General features: G+C 44.5%; 1 protein-coding gene across 6 annotated transcripts in view; it reads left to right on the forward strand.

The window, feature by feature from the left end:
• Positions 1-14003, forward strand: part of CDC42BPB (CDC42 binding protein kinase beta) — a 97529-nt gene extending 83526 nt beyond the window's left edge. For 4 of the 6 annotated variants that reach the window (XM_079980233.1, XM_079980230.1, XM_079980234.1 and 1 more), the window contains 8 exons: positions 993-1589; positions 5475-5572; positions 5685-5769; positions 6288-6408; positions 6553-6670; positions 8146-8251; positions 8336-8406; positions 12032-14003. In XM_079980233.1, the coding sequence (XP_079836359.1) occupies positions 993-1589; positions 5475-5572; positions 5685-5769; positions 6288-6408; positions 6553-6670; positions 8146-8251; positions 8336-8406; positions 12032-12163 (1328 nt within the window). In that variant the 3' untranslated portion in view covers positions 12164-14003. The remainder of the gene's footprint in view (positions 1-992; positions 1590-5474; positions 5573-5684; positions 5770-6287; positions 6409-6552; positions 6671-8145; positions 8252-8335; positions 8407-12031) is intronic. The other 2 variants (XM_079980231.1, XM_079980235.1) reach the window with 1 other exon arrangement.
• Positions 14004-22261: the final 8258 nt, after the last annotated feature.

Genomic DNA, 22261 nt, shown 5'->3' on the forward strand with positions numbered 1-22261 from the left:
TGCATCTGGCCAGTTTTAGTATTTCATATATTGTAATTGCAGAATATTTTATTTGAAGTAATGCTCAGTGTAATGTTGAACTCCATCCTATCTTCCAGTCTTCACTTTTTCTGCACTCAGTGTGTATGCCTGCTGTCAGACCCCTTCAACTGGGTCAAAGAATTGTTTTTTTCTTTAATGCTGCATCATCCTCACCTATCTTACCATTTCCCAATATCTTTCTTCCCCGTTCTATTTGTTCATTAATAAAGAAAAACCTTTCCTTTATAAAAAAATGAGTTATTAATAGAATAATAACTTATGTGTGTTGACCTTTAAAATATAATGTAAAGTGCACTTGGCATTTCCCTGGATATAAGAAAATAGGAAGGTTTTGTCTGTCGGCACTGGGTACCTTAAAAATATGTTCACTCTACATCAGGGATGATTGATTGGAAGGCCACTAACTAATTTATGGTGGACAGCATAGTACTATGTTACCTACAAAAATACTGGATTGAATGGGCTAATCCAGAAAGGGAAATATAGGACCATTTGACACAGTTTGGTTATACCTTATTGTTAAAAGATGAGAGCATGTACCTCCTGCTTTGTATGTTTAAAACATACCAGTGGTCCATGGAAATTGCATTTTATTTTTTAAGAGGTCAAAATATTCTTTCTCTGTAATATTGCAATATTGGTGTACAGTTTTAAGGGAAAGTTGAGAGTGGGACTGGGTCAAAACTATGTCTTCCTACCATCAGCCTCCCATAACCCGTGGCCCTCCAAAAGTTGAGGACTAGAACACCCATCATCACTATCCATTGGCCATGCTACATGCAACTGGTGAGTGTTGTAGACCACAACATCCAGAGGGCATCAGATTGAGGAAGGCTGCTATCACTATGGAGATATGCATATATCCTAAGTAATTACATTGCTGACACTTAAAATGGCTCCGCCTGTCTGCACTCCTATCACTTACTCACATTGACCTGTTGTTTTCACAGTGATCATCCGAGCTGCTGACTGCAAGAAGGTCTACCAGATAGAGCTGGCTCCCAAAGAGAAAATCATTATCCTTATCTGTGGCCGGAATCATCACGTTCACTTGTATCCCTGGTCCTCTCTGGATGGATCTGAAGGCAGTCTTGATGTTAAGCTTCCTGAAACTAAAGGCTGCCAGTTCATTACAACTGGGACACTGAAGAAGAGCTCTTCAACAAGTTTGTTTGTGGCAGTCAAACGGCAGGTTCTGTGCTATGAAATTCATAGGACTAAACCTTTCCATAAAAAGTTCAGTGAAATCCAGGCACCTGGCAGCATACAGTGGATGACAGTGTTCAAAGACAGGCTTTGTATTGGCTACCCATCTGGTTTCTCTCTGTTGAACATCCAGGGTGATGGACAATCTATAAACCTGGTAAATTCCAATGACCCATCGCTTGCATTCCTCTCACAACAGCCTCTTGATGCCCTTTGTGCTGTGGAGCTCAGCAATGAGGAATACCTGCTTTGCTTCAGCCTTTTGGGAGTGTACGTTGATGCGCAAGGTCGAAGGTCACGCATGCAAGAGCTAATGTGGCCTGCAACTCCTGCTGCCTGTAGTATGTATATGTTTTTTTCTGTTGCTGCTTCACTTGTCTGAAAAATAATCGGCAAATAACTGTTTTAACCATCATAGTTTTAAATCATGCTATACCACCATTGTTTTTGATGGACCTATATATGTTGAATAGGGCTTTCAGTGCCTACTAATTATAACAGCTAAGTGAAGGCTGTATTGCTCTACATACCAGCTGCTAGGTGGCTGGGTGAGAGGAAACCTTCATTACCGGCCAGTTCCCAATCTCCTCTTCTTGGGCAAGGTTCTTGAGCAGGTGTTCACAGACCAAATCCAGGTGCTCTTGGAGGAAACTGATTTTCTAGATTCATTTCAATGGGGGTTTAGGCCTGGTTTTGGCGCAGAAACTGCTTTGGTTGCCCTGTGTGATGACCTGTGTCAGAAGAGAGATAGGAAATGTGGCCCCGTTAATTCTCCTCAACCTCTCAGTGGCTTTTGATACCATACCATGGCATCATTCTGGGGCAGCTGTCTGAGTTGAGGGGTGGATGGCACTGCTTTGTGGTCCTTCTTTTATGGTCATTTCCCGAGGGTGATGCTTGGGAAGTTCTCCTCAGTCATGTGGAGCGTTCAATTTCATTCCCCGGCTGTTTGGCATCAAAATAAAACTTCTGAGTATGGTCATCTGGAGTATTGGAGTACATTGTCAGTAATATGTATGTTGTCTGTCTGTCTGTTTGTGGGTCATTTTGGGTTGCTCTTGACACAATAAAGCAACTAACAAATTTAATTATTAATTAATTCCGTAATAGCAATGTAAATTCCACCACTTTGCTTTACCTCATTTTTGTTAGTTTCGTAATGATAATTCTGCTTGTGAGCTTTTAGAGGTAGGTGAGTACAAAAGACAGGTTACCCTATACAGTGGTTTCTTGGGTTACAAACACTTCAGGTTACAAACACTTCGGGTTACAGACTCCGCTAACCCGGAAGTAGTACCTCAGGTTAAGAACTTTACCCCAGGATGAGAATAGAAATCGCGTGGCCACAGCAGGAGGCCCCATTAACTAAAGTGGTACCTCAGGTTAAGAATGGTTTCAGGTTAAGAATGGACCTCCAGAATGAATTAAGTTTGTAACCAGAGGTACCACTGTATTAATCTTTAAAATACAGAAAGCTTCCATCTACTTTTCTTCACATCCTCCTTGTAGATCATTTCCTTATATCAGAGTATAGCAATCAGACTTCATGATTTGACATGTTATAAAACACAAACAACCTTCAATATAAGTTGGTAATAATTGTGTTCCACTTGCACTGTCCAAGCTTCTCCTTGGTTTAGCTGCAAAGCCAATGACAAGAAAAGGGCCAGGGCCAGATTCTGTGCTTCCAATACATTGGCTTTAACAAGCTAGAGCAAAATGCTTTTCTGTGAGATGGGCAGTTGGAATAGGTGGTTGCTCTTAAGTTCTGACAACCAGACATACTGCCTCTTGTCCTAGTAAAGGCTTAATTGTAAGATATGAGCCACCTCCTAAAACATGTACTTCTCATGCTGATAACCAGTAGTTTAGTGTGTAAATGTGTACTCCCTAAAAAATCTGACTGACCTTTTCAAATGTCTTGTTCTAAAAGGCAGATTGTTAACCCATCTTCTCCTAATCACTATACTGTGTGAATGTGTACCCTGTTGTGTTGATAGTGCTAGTGCACAGAGGGGGTACTCCGTGGACCTTTTTTATGGCATGCTTAGTCCTGTCTGGGCTTGTTCTCTTGCCATTTGCTTGCCCTCCCAGCTGTGACCTGTAGCAACCACTTCCAAGAAGTTATTCGGCAGGGTGGGGGGGATGAAACACCTGAAACATTGAAACGTTTAAGAAATGTCAGCAAAATCAAAGAGTGGCTTAGACTTGCCACGTCTTTTCCTTTTTCTCCCTTAAAAAAACAGCACCACCTGAGTCTTCTGTGCTTTAAGCAGCTGTATGGTAAACAGCTGCAGCAGCTATACCTTTTCCAATAATGAGAAATACTTCAACTGGTGCACATCTCATTCATACAACGATTTAAGGCACAGGAGCTTGTCCTTAAGAAAAGTGCCATCCCTGCAGTAGCTGCTAGCTGTGATGGTTCCAGCTGGAGGCGGGGGGGGGGGAATAGGAGAGCTGTTGCTATCAGGCGCTCCATTTTGAAAGAGCATTGGTAAAGACCATTTACCAATAGAACAGTAGAACTATGGGGGAGGGCTCTTTTTCACGAGGGACCCAACCACGCGTTGGGAGAAATGGTCTGCTGTGTTTCCTCTGAATCACTTCTGAAAGGGGTTTTCTTGTATAGGCAACTTCCTATGACTATAGCACACCACGCTTCCCTTGGGGAAAACCCCATAGCTTCTGGAGTTCACCTCATCCTCATTCAGAGACTGAGTGCAATGTCCTTTCTATTCCCCTCACTACCAGGTGCAGCAGAAGAGATTATGCCACACTCCTCCTCCTCCTCGCTTCTCCCCCCCCCCTTTTCTTTCTTCCAGAGCAGTTGGAAATTCTGTTTAAACTTTATGACATACCCAGAATGCCTTCCTCTGATGAAGGTCCCCCTTGACCCTTCCTCGGAGCAAGGCATGGAAGAGGGGGTGAGGCGGAGAGCCCAGGGGATGCCCTTTCGCCTACCCTTAGCTTGCTTCTTGGAAGTGACAGCCCTGCCCACGTCTTTCGTTCTTCCTCTGTATTTACACAGATAATCTTGCCAGTGGAATAGGTATTTCTGCCTTGCTACTGTGTAAAAGGACTTGTCAGTCTTGTTCTTCTTTGCAGGTGTCTTTTATACAACAGAAAGCAAGTCAAATGCATCTCCCAGAAAGTGTGTCGTAGCCAGCTGGTGTTTGGAAACCATAAATCAAAACACCTACTCAGGCAAAGGGCTGTATTTTCCAAAAAAGGCAGAAATGAAGGCGTGTAGCATAGCTACACCTCTAACTGATTTTTTTTACATATTTTTCTCATTCTAGATATGTTGCTAGACATATCTAGTACTGTGCCTTTAAAAGCACCTTCTGAAGCAATCTTGGCTTTCCTGTAGCCTTCCAGTCTCTCTCAGAAAAATAAGACTCTCCTCCCATCTTCAAAGAATTAACCCTTTGAAGGCATAGCTGGTAGATAGCAGGGTGGCTTGTTAGGCTGGACCTGGGAGAAATCTTCCAGCTTCCGTTTTCTGTCTTTAAATGGGAAGGATGACCTGCCTTGCAGGCTGGTGGAGAGGGGCTATTGGAAAGGACCCTGCAGATTTAAACTGCTGATGATCTATAATGAAATACTTGCAACAAAATTGCTTGCTCCAGAGAGGCCTGATCTACAATCTACTTCACAACCTTTTTCTGTATGGTCTGTGGCAACAGAGGAAAGGCCTTTCGCAGCACTGGTCCCCCAACTATGGTATATAGTATAGCCACATTGCTATCTTTTTTGTGCCCCCTTAAAAAAAATTGTCCACCTGCTCATTTTTTGTGCATTTTTTATTATTGTCATTGATGGTTTTATCTATTTTGTCATTGTATTTGTGTTGCAATATAACTGATGGCACACTGTGCTGAAAATCTATATAGAATGATGGGAGGTATAAAAAGGGTTTCAAATAGACAAATACCTAGATATGAATCTGTCTAGGCTGTACCATTGCAGGATGGGAGGGGGAGGGTGTTCTCGTGATGGAATGCTCCCTTTACAATAAATCTTTCCCACACAAAAAGCTAAATGTCAGGAAGAAGAGTTCTTAATATGCTGACTGCCAGAATCAATGCCTTTTCATTTACTTATATCAGCGAGAACTAGACCTGAGAGATGGCTTGAGAAACAGTAACAGTTGAAATAATGATGGTGCTCAGTTTTATCTCAGAAGTGTGCAGCCATAACCAGCTTTCGTATTTTCTCTCTAGGCTGCAGTCCATTCTATTTAACGGTCTACAGTGAATACGGTGTTGATGTATTTAATGTCAGCACCATGGAATGGGTTCAGACTATCGGCTTAAGAAAGGTAAGTAGCTTGCCCGTACTGTAAAACACAGTGCCTTATTCGTTTACTGCAAACTTCTTGGCAGTGTGTTGAGGATGAATTTTAAGCTTCCCTTACTTTGTCTCCATAACAGATCAGACCCCTAAATGTGATGGGCACACTGAATCTCCTTAACTGTGAACCTCCTCGACTGATCTATTTCAAGAACAAGTTTTCAGGTTAGTGCGTTCGGTCGGGGTGGGGTGGGGACATACAAAGGAAAAGGGATAAAGAAGAGTGGTTGTAATGTGTTGGTGATGCAGGGAAGGCAAGTAGAGTCTGTGTAAAATTACAGCCATGTGTAAAAATTTACAGAGGCAGCCATGGGTGGCTAGCCTCCTTCGCCCCAAGGGCCACATTCAGCCTCGGCCTGCCCTCTAGGGGCTGCATGCAGGTAGTGGATGTGGTTAGCCCACACTCCCCACATGTGTGCATGCAGGGCACAACTCTGTAGATCAGATAAGAGAGAGCTGTAACCCTCCCTCACTCAGCAAAGAGTCCACCTGATGCTTTGTAAATTCCTAGGTTCCTCTGCAAAAAGAGCTTAAGGATTCCACAAAGGTCTCCTGCATGAGTCTCCTTCACTGCAGCAGGGCTTGTACAGACCTTCTGCCTAATCTACCCCAGGGCTGTTCTGTTGTGAGGATATACTAAAGAGGGAAAGAACCCGTATAAACTGCATTATGTCTTGTTACAGCAGGAGCCGCCCTTAGCGTGCCGGAGACATCCGACAACAGCAAGAAGCAAATGCTTCGCACCAGAAGCAAGAGAAGATTTGTCTTTAAAGTCCCCGAAGAAGAAAGAATACAACAAAGAAGGTATGGCTTTACTATTTCTCTTCTCTCTCTCTCTCTCTCTCTCTCTCACACACACACACACACACACACACACACACACCGCAATTGGTGGTAAAGGAGACGCTACTTATGCAAACCCATCATTTAATGTCTTTGTTGGTTTAGGGAGATGCTCCGAGACCCTGAACTCCGATCCAAAATGATTTCCAATCCGACCAATTTCAACCACGTGGCTCATATGGGACCAGGAGATGGGATGCAAGTGCTCATGGATCTCCCACTGGTAAAACTTCTTGTTCCTAGGGAAAGCAGATAGGCAGGCCTATGCTCAGCCACAACCTGCAAATCTTGGGAACAAGCTGGCAGAAGAACTTTATAGCTGGAGCAGAACGGCTGTTCATTTTCTAAGGGGCAGCTGCAATGTTTAATCAGGGCTAATATACCTCTTGGAAGGGATCAGGAGGAGGCCTTGGCCATGCCTGCTCTCTCCCCACTTTTCTTCAGCTCGCGTCACTGTAGGGTGATGCAAATGACAGGTTAGCTATTCAGTTGTAGGACGTCTTCTAACCCTGGGAAATCAAACTCCCTTTTAAAAGGGGTTGTATCTCCTAGGAACCCCCCAGGTCTTTCCATAGTGAGAGGAGCAAGCATGCCAGCCCAACCCCTGCGACAAATCTTACCCAGGAGGGGAAGGGGAGGGGAGGCAGATGCCTGAGCAGGCTGTGTGAAAACTCTCTTTGAGAATGCCAGCACACGCACACGGCACTGAAAGTAAGCAGGCATCACTGCCAAGAGTGCAATAGTGTTTTCTAAATAACTATTCTCTCCTCCTTCCTTTTTCTTGTTTGTCTTGTCTAAAATAACAGAACGAATTTCCTTCCCCTTCACTCTCCCGACATTCTGCTCTGATATCACCTCCAACAGGCTTTGAGCACGTCTATCACATGAGCCCTATCTCTGCTGAAATCTTTCTCCAGAGTGACCATTCTTCCTCACTGCTTTCCTCCTCTTCCTGTCCCTCCTCTGCTTCTGTAGCAAGGGTAGGAGCAGCTCTTTAGGAACTGAATGGTGACGGTGGGCATTATGCCTCTCTGCCAACATTAAAGAAAAGTTGGGAGGGGGCACTAGCAGTTTGCAGGGAATTACTAACCTGTATATATATATATATATAAACTAGTGCTTGCTGCTCTGAATCCTACACTCGAGTTAGCAGGTTCTCCTGCTAAACCCCTACACAGACTAGATTATGGTCCTTCCAACAGCAGGTGGCAAAGGGAAAGCTCACTGGAGAATGCTTTGAAAGCAGTATTTACTGTTCCAGGTGTCAAATATATACCATAGCTCAAAAACAATTTTCATATGTTTGTAATTGGAAAAAACCTTGAGGCATGATCTGCAGTCAAACTCCATTCTTTTCTTTTACACAGTCTGGTTTACTGGTGAGTTCTGTTATCCTGCCTCCAGCACTTGGAAGGAACTTAGACTGATGACTCAGTTTTGTTTCGCTTGCTTTTTGGGAGGCGGGGGGGGGGGAGGGATAAATTGCCCCCTTGTCGGTTATTTGAATGATGTGCCTTTGTGTTAAATGGCCCTCTTTAGCAAGCGAAGCTTAGTTTGTAAAAAATACCACCATACAATAGCTCTGAAAGCAGTATTCCTTCAGTGTTTTTAAAAAAACTCTGCTAAATGTTTCACTGAAAAAGAAAATAACGTTGAAAGTGTCTTGTCTAATTGTCTGTGGCTACATTTCTGCTGCAGAGTGTCTTACCTCCTTCACAAGATGAAAAGGCTTGTCCTCCCACGACCAACATTTCACGCCAAGCACCTCAGAGAAACAAAAGCTACATTTCGTGGCCATCTTCAGGTAACAGTAGAAATGGATCTATTTATAACCTGCAGTTTTGTAAACCTATCGGAGTGGAGAGTCTCAAACATATTTGCTTTGCAGGTGGCAGTGACCTAGGAGCAGCTATGCCCTTGAGGAGTATGTCTGATCCAGACCAGGAGTTTGACAAAGAGGTGAGATCTATCTGTAGACACCCTTTGGTTTCCTCATATTGGTGCATAGCTCTCTATGCAGTTTGGAAAGAGCCTTCTACATAAACAGCAGCTGTTTGGTTGTTCGTGTATATCTCAAGTGCCAGATCTCAGGTTTCATAGACCTTCAGGAATCTTGATTCTAGAAGACTCCTTCACTACAAAATACTAGGGAGAAATGTCTTGAAAGCTCTGATTCCCAAGAAACACATGCTCAAATACTTTGTGGGTGTCTTAGCAACAGTCATAACTGAGGATCCAAAATAGGTGATAAGCTTTAGAACAGTGTTTCCCAAACTTAGGTCTCCAGCTGTTTTTGGACTACAACTCCCATCATCCCTAGCTAGCAGAGGATGGGAACTGTAGTTCAAAAATAGCTGGAGACCCAAGTTTTGCAAGCCCTGCTTTAGAAGAACACAGCCTGGATTCCATATCCGAGCACTCTTGCCAGCAAGTTGGTCTGCCACCTTGCATAAACTTTTAGCAACATTCCTGGAGTATTAGAGAGGTTATCAAACAGTACCAACTGCATTTTTGAAATTGGTTCCTAATTCATCAAAACCCAGGAGCTGCCACGGCTGATTTTAATGACATGTACAAGGAACATAAGAGGTTGCCTTGTACTGACTGAGACCATTGGCTAATCTGCTCTATATCACCTGCACTCATTGGCAGTAGCTCTCCAGGATTCAGTCAAGTTTTTCCAAGCCCTGCTTGGAGTTGCCAAGGATTGAACCTGGGACCTTCTGCATGCAAAGTGTGCGTTCTACCCTTAGCTACAGCCCTTTCTAATCAAAGGAAAACAATTTTCCCAGTGGAAGATGTCTCTGAGACTGAAATTAGGAGCAAACATAGCCATGCACTGGTTTCCTAATTTGTGGGTTCGCACAAATGCTTTCCTTCCATCTCTTGCAAAATTATTTTTGCAGTTGTATCATAGAATGCTAATACAGCAGTCGCTGGATGGCTGGACCTTTTTAAGAAGCCTGCAGCTTTTAAATCTGTTCATCTCCTTCTCCTCCTCCTCCGATACCCTCTAGCACTGTTAGCAGTGGCAGTGACGAGGCTGTTTTATGAATATGTAGTGATTGTAGCCTCTTTGTTAGTGAAGGAGCCATTGGGGACTAAAGTAACGGCCAGTAGTAAACAAAATTTAAGGTAGTATATTTATATGTCAGTTTTCAACTGTAGTCATGAAAGTGCTTTATAGTATTTATAAAATGCAGGGTACGCCACAAATGACATGCTCAAAGCAAAACAGACAGGCTGGAGCAGGAGCTGGCATCTTATGTTCCAGTTTGCCCATGGCGGACGAGGCAGTCCAGTTGCATCAGGCTCTGAGGGTCATGTTTGTCATCTGCTTCCCTCACCCTCCTATTCCTTCCCACCTGTTCCTTCCATTAATGGAGGCGCTTCCAGTTTTGAGAGAGGTGGAATAAAAAATACCTTTAAATATACAATAGTGCCTGGTGGGTGTCATGGGGGAAAGAAGCATGTGTCGGGAAGGTGCATATGAAAGGGTGAAAGTGAGCTTCAAAGCATCGCCACTTTCCTACTGAATACTGCACTAGAGAGAGCTGTATTTGTGGAAAGATCCAGCACCCTTTGGGCTGTGGGCTGTCACTAGTGTGTGGTTGTTGTTTTTTTAAATTTCTGCCATCTGCACCTTGGGTCAGCATTCTGTTGATTTTGCCCCACGAGGACTGCAGAAACCACACGGCTGCAGACTCCATCTTGGCGACCCAAATAAGAGGCAAAGCTTGCAGCTGCAGCCCTAAGAATTGCCCAGCAGGTTGCCATAAGTGTCAGATTTTGAGGTGGCATTTTCAGTTTATCCTTACAATAGTTAAGATCATTTTGCTTGGTGGCTCCTTGCCTTGTCACAGCTCTCCCTTAACAGATCTTGCCTAAATGATTGTCTGAAGTTGCTGTTTACACCCACAGCAAAACCTTGCTGATGGTATCTCTCAGTGATATCGCCTTTTAATCTGTTGGCTAAATATAAATTCTTCTTCCCCCAATTAAATGGGCTGGCGCAGCAACAGTTCTGCTGTACTTTGCAAAGAGCTAACTGCATTCCAAAATGCTGGGAAAATGTCCAAGCAAATGGCTGAAGTGAAAAGGGAAGGGCTACACCACAGAGCCATCAGCAACAAATCTAGAAAATAACGCTGGCTGGATAGGCGCAACTGACTGTCCAGTGAATTCCTCATTTTGGGCTGCCATTTGTGTCTTCCCTGACACCATTTGCAGTCAGAAACCTTCAGTTTTGTTTTTGTTTTTTTCCTGTCAAGGACATAACATAAATAACCGGTGGACAAATTCATCTGCTGTTTTACATAACGGTCTTTGCCCCTGCTTTTCCAAGCTACTCACTACTCACAACTGAGTGATCCTTTCCCCTATCTGGGGTTTGTGGTGGTGGGGTGTTGCTGTTGTTGCTTTTAATGTAAAACAGCCATCCAAGGCTGCTGTCAGGAGCAGGAAGAGGGATGGGAGTGGATACACTGCCTTTAATACTGTCCAATCCTGTCCCACTCCTTTCCCACCTGTGGGGGTGAATGTATGCCCATTATGTTTTCTCCCTGTGGATGAAAGAGGTGCTGCTATGCCCCCCCCCCTTCCGAGAGAGAGAGAGAGAGAGAGAGAGAGAGAGAGAGAGAGACACTAATCGGAGTTCCATAACAAGCTGAGACCCAAACTACATTTGCTGCTTATCACATTCATGGCTTGGACCCCGAGAGAAGTTCAAACAATGGAAGGAAGGCTTCTCACCCTCTCCTCTCCTCTCCAGCAATCTGTGACCCTTGAGAAGCCTCTCTGGAAGCATCAGGGCACCATCCTGAGCAACGTGGGATGGAGTTCTGGGGGAGAAAGAGACAGGAAACTTTCCTTCCATGAGCTTAGGATTTGTCTTAGGATCCAAGCCTGCCTCTTTAATTGACTTTGCCTCAAACCTTTCTAAAGTAGGAAGGCTGCAGCATAAAGCACAGAAGGATCTATGGAGGGTGTTTGTGCTGAACACTCCTCACCCCGCCGTTTCTCTTTCCCTCTGCAGCCGCTTCCTAGGACACTTTTCCTCCCATTTTGGCTTCATGTTTATCAAGACAGCAGGCTGGATGCTCTCTGTGCAAGGACTTGGGAAATGATGAGCTCTGTCTTCTGACTGAAGACGGTTTAATGCATAGAAACCTACAAGGCAGCTGCTTGAACTAGAGACGGGCTAGTCTTTCAAAGCTCTCCTCAGGTTGGGTTGAGGGTCCCCTGCCCTCAGATCCAGAAACTCTGGGAAATTTCCCCCAAGACCATCTAAATAGCTCAGAAGATTTGCTCTCGGACAGCCCCTGAGAACACCACACTTGGCAGGCCTTCCGCAATAGGACTATGCTGAGAAGACAGGCTTTCTTTTCATCCTTCCTCCTCTTCCTGTTTCTCCCTTCCCTCTTTATCACACTGTCAGCCAGTTGTCCACACTAATAGGTGCAATTTGGGCCCAGTTCTTTCGGGAGCTCTTGCTGCACTGCCTCTGTCTCCCATCAGAAGCATCCTAATGGTTACAGGCGCTTGACATGCAGTATTTTTCCTCCCCCCCCTTTTTTTTTTGCAGCCTGACTCAGATTCTACCAAACACTCGACTCCTTCTAACAGCTCGAACCCAAGCGGGCCCCCAAGTCCCAACTCCCCACATAGGAATCAGCTGACGCTAGACGGGTTGGACCAGTCGACCTGTGATGCATAACACTACGGCTCCCCCCTCCCTCCCCAAATCCTGTTTGGGACCATCGGCATCAGGAGCAGCTACTCCACGGAGTATTCAAGAGCAGGAGGCCCGTCTCCAGCAACTGTGCCAAGACTTGATACTGAATTTCTAGTGTTGCACAAAAGTAAATTCTATAGTTAGAGGTCTAGATTTGGGAGAATAAAAGAAAGGAGGAGCGAGTTCTTTACTACGACACGGATCAAGTTGTTACCGTTTTTTATGCAAAACTGTTTGTTCTTAACCCTATGGTGGATCAATTTCTGCACAGACGTGATATTAATGTGACATACACTACAGGCTTTTGGTAAACAGTCTTCATATTTAAGTTGGAAAGAAAATAGAGAAGAGTCGCTGGTAGTTGTTTTTTTTACTACAGTGCGGTGTCAGGAATATTTTTCTATAGGATGATGTAATGTCTCGTTAACAGGAAATCCTTTTAGGGGGGGAAATGGTCCTTTTGAGTGTGAAGTAAAAAGCAGGCTATAAAAGCAGGCTAGTTGCATCCTTGGCTAAATATATTCTAAATATATTCTGGTTGTGTGTTTTTTCAAGTTTTAGGAGAATGATAGGAAGCTGTAGGGCCATTCCCAGCATCAGTAGAAATATGTCAGGAACTTCAAAACCGAGGTTCTAGTTTGTGGCCTTTTAACTTATTTAGCCATTACATACATTCTCAGCTTTGTAAATGTCCTTCTCCCAACTTTTTAGTCATGTACATAAAACTATTGCCGGTAACATTTTATCCTTACCCTGCTTTTTTAGACCTCTTCAGTTCATCATTATCCGGGGCAGGGCTTTAAAAAAAAGATGAAAAGAAAAAAAGACTGCTGTGAAACAGGTTTTACTTTGCTTTTCCTGCTACCACCTTCGCGGACATTCTTGTAATTCCTCTTTTTGTTTTGCTTTTGTTCCAGTGTTAAAGATACACTACATTAAAATAAAATAAAATACGCTAGGGAGCGTTCTCTTGGGATCACTCCCTTGAAGGCTGCTTATGTAAAGGGATTGTGTAGTAGTACTTAAACCATCGGTCTATCTTGATTGGTAACCAAAGTGGAAACGTTGAAGGATGTGTATATGAGGGTGCCTCATCTTCTCCCCGCCACCACCTTCCCCAGTTCATTGTATTCTCACCTGCATGAAGACCCCATGATTGCTAATCAAAAGTATTGATCATGTAGAGAAAAAAGGAAAAATGCACAGCACACTCCTGTATATTTTGCTACAGCCCATGTGCAGCGGTGACATATTGCGTGTATATTTAATCTCATGCTTCCATGTATTATACATTTAGTAATTTTCCCTCTTCCCCACCTCCACCTCTCCACACCCCCTTCCCGGGGGGGCGGGGGGAATTGTGATCATGTTTCATTTAAAAATGTGTGTGTAATTAATTCTGTGGCTGGCATATCCAGTTTGTCATTGTCACATTAGTGTGCCTTCTGTGCCAATTTGATGACAGTTGGATGTCAATTGTTTTTTAAAAAAATCTGGTTTCTATGGGCTAATGCTATACCAATGGCTAATACTCTTTCCTGAAACACTGTATAGGACATGCACTTATCCCTAGTTTTAAATCAAGTGGCTCTAGTCAACATTTAATCCTGTTACATTAAGTGTTTGACAATACCTGCTCTTTTCTCAGATTCTTGATCAATGAAGCTCAATTTGAGCTGGACACTACTGCTTTTGGGGTTTTCTGGTTTTTACACCTTTTTTTTTAAATGTAAGTCTGAAGTCTTTGTAATTATTGAATTGTGAGAACATTTTTGAACAATTTACTTGTCAATAAAGCAGAAGAGGAAGGTTTTAAAAAGTACCTGGAGCTCCTGTCTTCCTTCTCTGGACAAGCATGCATTGGCCTCTTATACCTGTCTGGTTCATTTGAAAGTCACCAGGACATGATTTGAAAGGGGAAGAACAACCCTGTGTTCTGTGTTTCACCTTCAACCAACCAAATAAGCAACCTTGATACAAACAGCAACTCTTAAGTGGTCTTCTGAGGACGAGAAATGTATCAGCACCTGAAGTTGCTTCCTGCAGCTTGCCGCAGTCTTTCAGTTCCTTACTAGAGATTGCAGAAAGAGTGGTAATTGCTGCTGATGTTCTGTTGCTCTTTTCCTTTGGCCCAAGGGTCATCCAGTAGACTTGAGGCCAGACCAGAGCAGTAGACAGCAGGCAGCTTGTCTTGGAAATAATAGCTAGATGCGAGTGGTATTAATAGTCTTGATTAACCTTTTTGTTTTCCTCAGTGCAAATGGAAAGCACTTTTCTTATTCTTTTTGGGTGGGGGGGGCACATAATGGGGCATTGCCAGTATTACACACAAGCATTTTGACCAGGCCCTGGAAAAACATTCATGTGGGATTTTGTTCCAGAAATGCAGAAGCTTTTAAGGACTGTTGACTCTCTCACACACACCCCGACAAATTTGCTGCAATATATTTTAAGTAGCTTAGGAAAATTAAGGTGGGAGAGGGGTGAGAACTAGGAATTAAATTCTGGTGTTGAATATTCTACATCAGGCATGTCCAACAGGTAGATCGTGATCTACCGGTAGATCACTGGACGTATGCGGTAGATCACTGGTAGAACATTGGCTCCCCCCCCCAAAGAAGCTGAACAACTGTGGCTCCCCTAAAAGAAGCTCAATGTTTTACCTCCTCCCTGTAAAAACTCAACAACTTTGACCCCGAACCCCCAAAAAGGGGGTAGATCACTGCCAGTTTTTAACTCTGTGAGTAGATTGCAGTCTCTTGGGAGTTGGCCACCCCTGTTCTACATCAATGAAGTGGATTCCAGTCCACAAAAGCTTGTGCTGTCAATAAACATTTTGGTCTCTAAAGTGCCACAAGATTCTTCATTGGTTTTGCTGCAACAGACTAATGGCTGCCCCTCTAGAGGATGTAATTTAACAGTGCAGATTTGATAATGCACAATTTATTCCAGGTGCACTGCAGACATAACAGCAATCGCGGAAGAATCCACATGAATCCACTACTTAGACACAGACAGTGACAGTGAAGAATATGTGCAAAGGCAGGAAGTTTTAAATTAAGCTGCCCTCTTCTATCTAGGGACAGCGCTTAGCTGAAAAGCTGTCAATTTATTTGCAGCATTTAGGGAGCAGGTGAGAGCTGCAGGCTGGACCTGAACCACAATTTACTAATGCAAAGGCATCACACTGAAATGAGGTATCCTAGCAAATAAATGCTAGTATACTTTGACCTCTTTTGCTGAATTTTCACTCGGATACAACCAAGGCATAACTTCATAAACAGGCCAGGAGCTTTAACATGGACACCAAGTGCCAGATCAAGCTCACTGCCACCAAATATTTGCTTCTCCAAATATTTTCACGCTAATGGCAAAGCTGGAGTAATTAGAGACTGATGTGGCTGCACAATTTTGCTTTATTTTAGACCCAGGATCTTTTAAAAGTCATTTAAGCTACATTCCTAAATATATTTTTCCTGGGAGTAAGATTTATTGAATGCAGTGGGAATTGCTTCTGCGTGAATTTATTTTTATCATTGACAGATGTATACTTCCCATTCAGCAAAGTTCTCTGGGCAGTAAACAATACATAGGATTGCACCTTAACAGATTACCGTATTTTTCGCTCTATAGGACGCACCGGACCATAGGAAGGGGAGAACAGGGGGGGAAAAACTCCCCCTCTCTGCGCAGCACCCCTTCAGCGAAGTGGCAGGAGAAACAGAGCCCCTTCCATTTCTCCTCCCACTTCACTGAAGGGGCGCTGCGCAGAGAGGGAAAACTGTGCAGCGGCTCTCCAGCAAAGCCTGGAGAGCAAGAGGGATCGGTGCGCACCAACCCCTCTCGCTCTCCAGGCTTCAGGCGGCTATCTGCAAGCCTTCGGAGTGCAGCGGGAACTCCTGCTGCACTCCGAAGGCTTGCGGATAGTTGCCTGAAGCCCCTGGAGCGCAGCTGGACTTTACGCTGCACTCCGGAGGCTTCAGGCAGTTTCAGCGAAAGCAACACGAAGCCTCCGGAGCACGGGGGGAGTTCTCCCTCTGCGCTTCGGAGGCTTCGCGTTCCTATCGCTGAAGCCAAGGAGCCTGCATTTGCTCCATAGGACGCACACACATTTCCCCTTAATTTTTGGGGGGCAAAAAGTGTGTCCTATAGAGCGAAAATATGGTATATTCATTCTCAGTAACTTTGCCGTGCTGTAAAATGACTGAATAGCCAGAGCAGAACTTAAGTATGCCTTAGACCAAAGAAGTATATATTTACAAGAGCACTTTAGCATAGAGGATTTAAATGATGAAACAAATCTCTTGAAAACTTGCTGCCCTTTTATCTTAGGCACAGATTGCAAAATTTGCCGCACCCCCAGCATTCCAGACCTACTTCCAGGAATAGTTGTCCCCACAGGGGAAAACCTAAGACAAAGCAGGTGGATTGGGAAATGTGTCTTACAATAAAATGCAACTGGAAAAATGGAAGGGACATTACTATTGTCCATGAGGTTTATGGTCATATGTACAACATCCTAGTGAAGGATCATGTCATAATTAAAGGCTTTTTCCTTCTTGAGAGCATAAATTGAGTTTGGCATGGTGAAAGTATAAGCAGACAGTATACAGCTACTCAATTTGAACTGGTCTTCAAGAATTAACATCAAAAGTCAGTATGTTAAAAGCTTGATTGGCTATTACTGTTGAAGTATAAACTAAGATGGTTAATAAACCTCTTATCTAAAAGTCTTTGTAAGAGTCCCAAGAGAGCTGAGAGTTAACTTAGGCCTCAAATTAGGGTTTTCCAAGGGGAAAGACCTTCCCAATGCTTGATGGTGCAATTTGGAAACTAGGGCAAGCTCTGTATATACAGAACACCAAAGAGAATACCGGTATTTGAATGTGCTGTTGATTTGCCTTTGGTTAGCTCTTGGATTGAACCTTTAGTTTATGAGGAAAACCTTAGAGGTTGTGTCCTCCTCAGAATAGAAGATGGCAGGGAGCTACCTTCAGGCACCAGGCCCATTGTTCAGGCCAAGTCTGCAATACAAAGATGTCTGCAACCTTGACTTGAAGGTTGGCAACATTAACCCTTCCGTGTGGGAATCTCTTGCAGGCAACTGCAGTGCCTGAAGACAGACAGGTCATGCAACCACAGCAGTGATCAGAGGGGGAATGGCCACCGGGAGGATCGCAGAAAGTAGTAGGGCTTTTGTTACAAGTGGTTGATAATAATAATAATAATAATAATAATAATAATAATAATATTTATTCATACGTACATACATACATACATACATACATACATACCCCACCCATCTGGCTGGGTTTCCCCAGCCACCCTGGGTGGCTTCCAAAAAAAGTATTAAAATACAGTAGTCTGTTAGACATTAAAAGCTTCCCTAAAGAGGGCTGCCTTCAGATGTCTTCTAAAAGTCTGGTAGTTGTTGTTCTCTTTGACCTAAGTGTCCAGGTAGCGCTGGACCTAAGTGTCCAGGTAGAACGATGGGGGTGGAGACACTCCTTCAGGTATACTGGATCGAGGCCATTTAGGGCTCTAAAGGTCAGCACTTAGATAAGCTGCAGTTCACAGGCGTGGTATGCAACAAAATTTTGCTCAGAGCGAACTCCAATTAATGGATTGAACTTTGCCATAGTGATTTCAGTGGGTCTGTTCTAAGTAAAATCTTTCTGGGTGCCAACCACAGGCTCAACCAGAAGGGGGACCACAGAATAAAATAAACCTCCCACTAGCCCATCTCATTGCTATCTCCTGGTTCCCTATACATCACCCAGAGGCAAAACAGATTACCAAAGCAATTTTCCTCCTTGTGTCAGCACACTCAGGACAATATCAATCACAGAGGGCTTGTTCCCTACACCCTGCGTACTTGGCGTGGCGGCTGTGTAAACCAGCAAAGAAGCTATTCTGAGGTCAGTTTGGATCCAGAGAGCTACAGTATAAAAATGGATGAGATAAGCCATCTGCTGCTCTCCTTGCAGTTCCGGCACCTCAGTCGTTTCCAACAATAATAACATGACCAGGCGCTGCCTTTTCTGGCTGGGAGTGGGAAGTGATCAGAGGCAGGGAGCGAGGCTGGTACATAGGTGTGACAAAGGCATCCAAGGTTATCTTTTTCCACTGACAAGCTATGATTAATTTGGGTTTCCTTTTTTCAAATGCCTGAAAGGGTCAACATCCGTTTGTAATGACATGATCCATACGCTGAAAAATATTGCTCCCCGCTGCCCAAAAAAGTGAAACAGAAGGTCAACATTATGGTCATATGAAAATGAATGGGCAATGAAAATTACGGGCATATTTGTGCTACAAATGTACTGCTTTTACATTCTATACAAAAGTATACTGACTTTGAAGCACACAGGACATGGGTTAAATGGAACTGGATAGCTCTTTTACCTGTGCCGGCACCTGTGGCACTTTTAGCAATTTATGAGTATTGGTGTCTCTATTTTATTTTTACTGCCCCTAACACACACACACACACACACAGAGAGAGAGAGAGAGAGAGAGAGAGAGAGAGAGAGAGAGAGAGAGAGAATATCCAGGGCTACACTGGGTCTCCCAGAGGGCATAAAGCAAGGGTCTTCAATGCTGCACCTCAGGCACCCATGGGTGACCGCTGGTACCTGCTATGGCACCCACAAAAGGTTTCAGCAAATATCCTCTTTAAAAATTCACAGTGCAGGTGAGACTGTGTACTCTGCCTGCTCGCTTCCTGTTTGCACTGGCTCCACCTCTCCTGCATTGAATACATCGCGGGTGGTGCTGTGGTCTAAACCACTGAGCCTCTTGGGCTTGCTGATCAGAAGGTTAGCGGTTCGAATCCCCACGATGGGGTGAGCTCCCATTGCTCTGCCCTAGCTCCTGCCAACCTAGCAGTTCGAAAGCACACTGGTGCAAGTAAATAAATAGGTACCGCTGCGGCGGGAAGGTAAACAGTGTTTCTGTGAACTCTGGTTTCTGTCACGGTGTCCCATTGCACCAGAAGTGGTTTAGTCATGCTGGCCACATGAGCCGGAAAGCTGTCTGTGGGCAAACACTGGCTCCCTCGGCCTGAAAGCGAGATGTGCGCCAGAATTGGAGACAAACCCTCCCTTCCATTCTTAATAGAGAATAGAGCTTCTTCCTGTGAGTGAGTGGCAAGGATGGTTATCGGTGCTCTTTCCCCACTGATATAAAGCTATTCTGGCACCATTTTGTGGCGCTACCTTTTTTTTTTAGATGCACTGCCTATTTTTTTGTGATTGGCACCCACAGCACTTTCTCAGAATCTTAAATGCGCTCAGAGGCCCAAAATATTTGGTAACAGAGCATCCAACATATCCAATGTGATGGCTTGCTTTCCCCCAAAAAACACATTTCCAATCTTTTCACAGCACACAGTTCAGGAATCTCTGTGGGTGGGTGATGAGTGCAGTGAGCTTATTATATGCCCCCAAATGGCGAGACGATGCAGTACCTACGAAAGAGGAGTGGCGGATGAAATGGATGGAATATGCTAAATCAGCAAGTTTAACTCGTCAAATTAAGAGAACGAGATGAGGCAACCTTCAAGGAGGATTGGAAACCATAGATTAAAAAAAAATAAATTATTGTAAACATGCTAAAACGCTAGCCAGTCTGGAGTATGCTCAGCAGAAAAAGTTCTTTTGAGAATAAGGTGGAGGAAAGAAGGAATAGAATAGAATAATCATTTGAGGAAACCATGGAAGGGAAGTTAATCACTAAGGGACACTGGACACTGAAACTGATTGTATTGCATTTCTGGGAAATTCATAAGCAAAATTTTTAATGGAAAGGAATCGCCCGGGAGCTTTGCAGCCCAAGTCTTTCTGCGAGAGAAATCAGTCCCATGATGGAGGAAATGCCTCTTGCACCCCTTCCTATCCTTCCCTCCGTTCCTCAGCCCCCTTGAAGGATGAGGCTGCAGAGGCATGCAGCCTAGACCTAAAGGAGTCAGACCAGCTTATCAGGGCATCCCACCATTTCCAGCAAGTTCACAGCAGCCGGCCCTGCCTCCCACTTCTTTGAAAAGCCCCTGAATGGGTGATGGGACGTGTCTTCCCTCAGGAAGGGAACAGAATGTGCTTTGTTAGCACGCTGACAGAATTGATCACTGCTTTAATTAAAGTCTTTTCAGTAAGTGACCTTAAGCTCTCACCGCTGATGCTAATGCCTTGCGAAATCACCCTCCCTTGCAGAGGGAATCCTGACTCCCAAATACCAAACCGCTAACCTGCCTTGATAGGTGGCATAAATTTCACGCCGGCTGAAGCCCTCCTCCTCCTTGACATACCCTGCATTTTGCCATGTTATCCCTGGCACACGCTCTCCTTAGATCAAAACATCCCTCTGCGTGACTCACTCGATTTTCGCACTGGTATATTTGTACCAAGATGCCCTCGCCCGCTGCAGCCTCTTGGCTGAGAAATTGCGTTTCACCGCTGAGCTGGGCAACGGTCCCTATAATTATTGCTTTTTTCTTTTCCTGGCCCCTTAGTCAGGGTTGTGCTCATCAGACAGCTTTTCTTTCCTTTTCTCTCCCAAGCACTGACACGAGTAGCTGCAAGGATAAACAGAGCCGAAACAGACTGAAAATGCGGGAAAGAAGGGATCGGAAGGAAGCGCTGAAATGTTTCCAGGGAGAAATGTAGATCAGAACTTTAGAGGGAGCTTCAGGCTTGGGGAGCAAAGTGGCCCCTGAGGCCTCTCTACGTGGCCCTCGTAACCCTCCCCAAGCCACATCCGTCACTGGCCCTGCTTAGCCAGGCCCCCCCCCCCGTGTTTTTGGCAGGTGGGAATATGTCCTTCAACTAGGATGATGCCTCTTGGCAGCCTGGAAGGAGGATACAGAAGAAGGGAATGCAGAAACTACAAAAGGGAAATTTGCATGGGTTGCCCCACCCACTTTTACCCCTGGCTCCACCCACCACAGGCATGTGACCCTCAGTAGGTTGCACGGAAGGGAATACACACACACACACACACACACACACACACAGGCAGACACAATTGTTTTCCCAACTCTGCCATAGGATGTGCAGCCTTTTTCTTTCTTCTTCTTCTTCTTCTTCTTCTTCTTCTTCTTCTTCTTCTTCTTCTTCTTCTTCTTTTTTTTTTTTGCTTGGCTTACTTCTTTGCCTATAACATTAGCCACCAGAGAAGCTTTCCCTAGTATGAAAATAAAACAAACAACATTTGCAGAGGGCCTTCTCGGTAGTGGCACCCGGCCTGTGGAACGCCCTCCCACCAGATGTCAAAGAGAGGAACAACTACCAGACTTTTAGAAGACATCTGAAGGCAGCCCTGTTTAGGGAAGCTTTTAATGTTTGATGTATTACTGTATTTTAATATTCTGTTGGAAGCCACCCAGAGTGTCTGGGGAAACCCAGCCAGATGGGCGGGGGATAAATAAATAAATAAATTAGTAGTAGTAGTAGTAGTAGTAGTAGTAGTAGAGCACTTTCCGAGTGTTCAAAATGTGTCATGTGTACGATTTTGTTATTACAACAACCTTGTAAGTCCAGGATCGGTGACCTCAGGCCTAGGGAGCAAATGTGGCCCTCCAAGTCTTTCTGCCTGGCCCCTAGAACTCTCCCCAGGTTACACCCCTTATCAGCCTAGCTTTGCACTTTCCCATACTCATCAACCATCCCAATTTGACCAGGACACCCCGGAATTACCGATACCATCCCAGCATGTCCTGCTTTGGGTGCTACGCTCTTCCCCCTGAGCTGTAACTGCCCCATCTCCCACCAACCAATCACATGTGGTTTGAAATCAGGAGGGAGCAAGCGACCACAGCATCTTCTGCCCTCCCACTGGCGCATCCAGCACTGCTTCTGATGCTTAGCTTGCATTTCCAAAGCCTTCCCGAAGGTCATTGGAAAGACCTTCCCATCATTTGTGTGCATGCTTTCCTCCTGCTCCCATCTATGGCAGTAAACCAGCCCATGCCGAGGTTTGGAATAGGAGGTACATCTGATCTGGGCAAGAAACATATTGGAAGACAAATTCAATTTTCATCCTCACATCTCCAGCGAGCCATTATCCTGGAGACAGGTGTGCAAT

This window comes from Podarcis cretensis, assembly GCF_951804945.1.
Source record: "Podarcis cretensis genome assembly, chromosome: 1".
Classification (NCBI taxonomy): domain Eukaryota; kingdom Metazoa; phylum Chordata; class Lepidosauria; order Squamata; family Lacertidae; genus Podarcis; species Podarcis cretensis.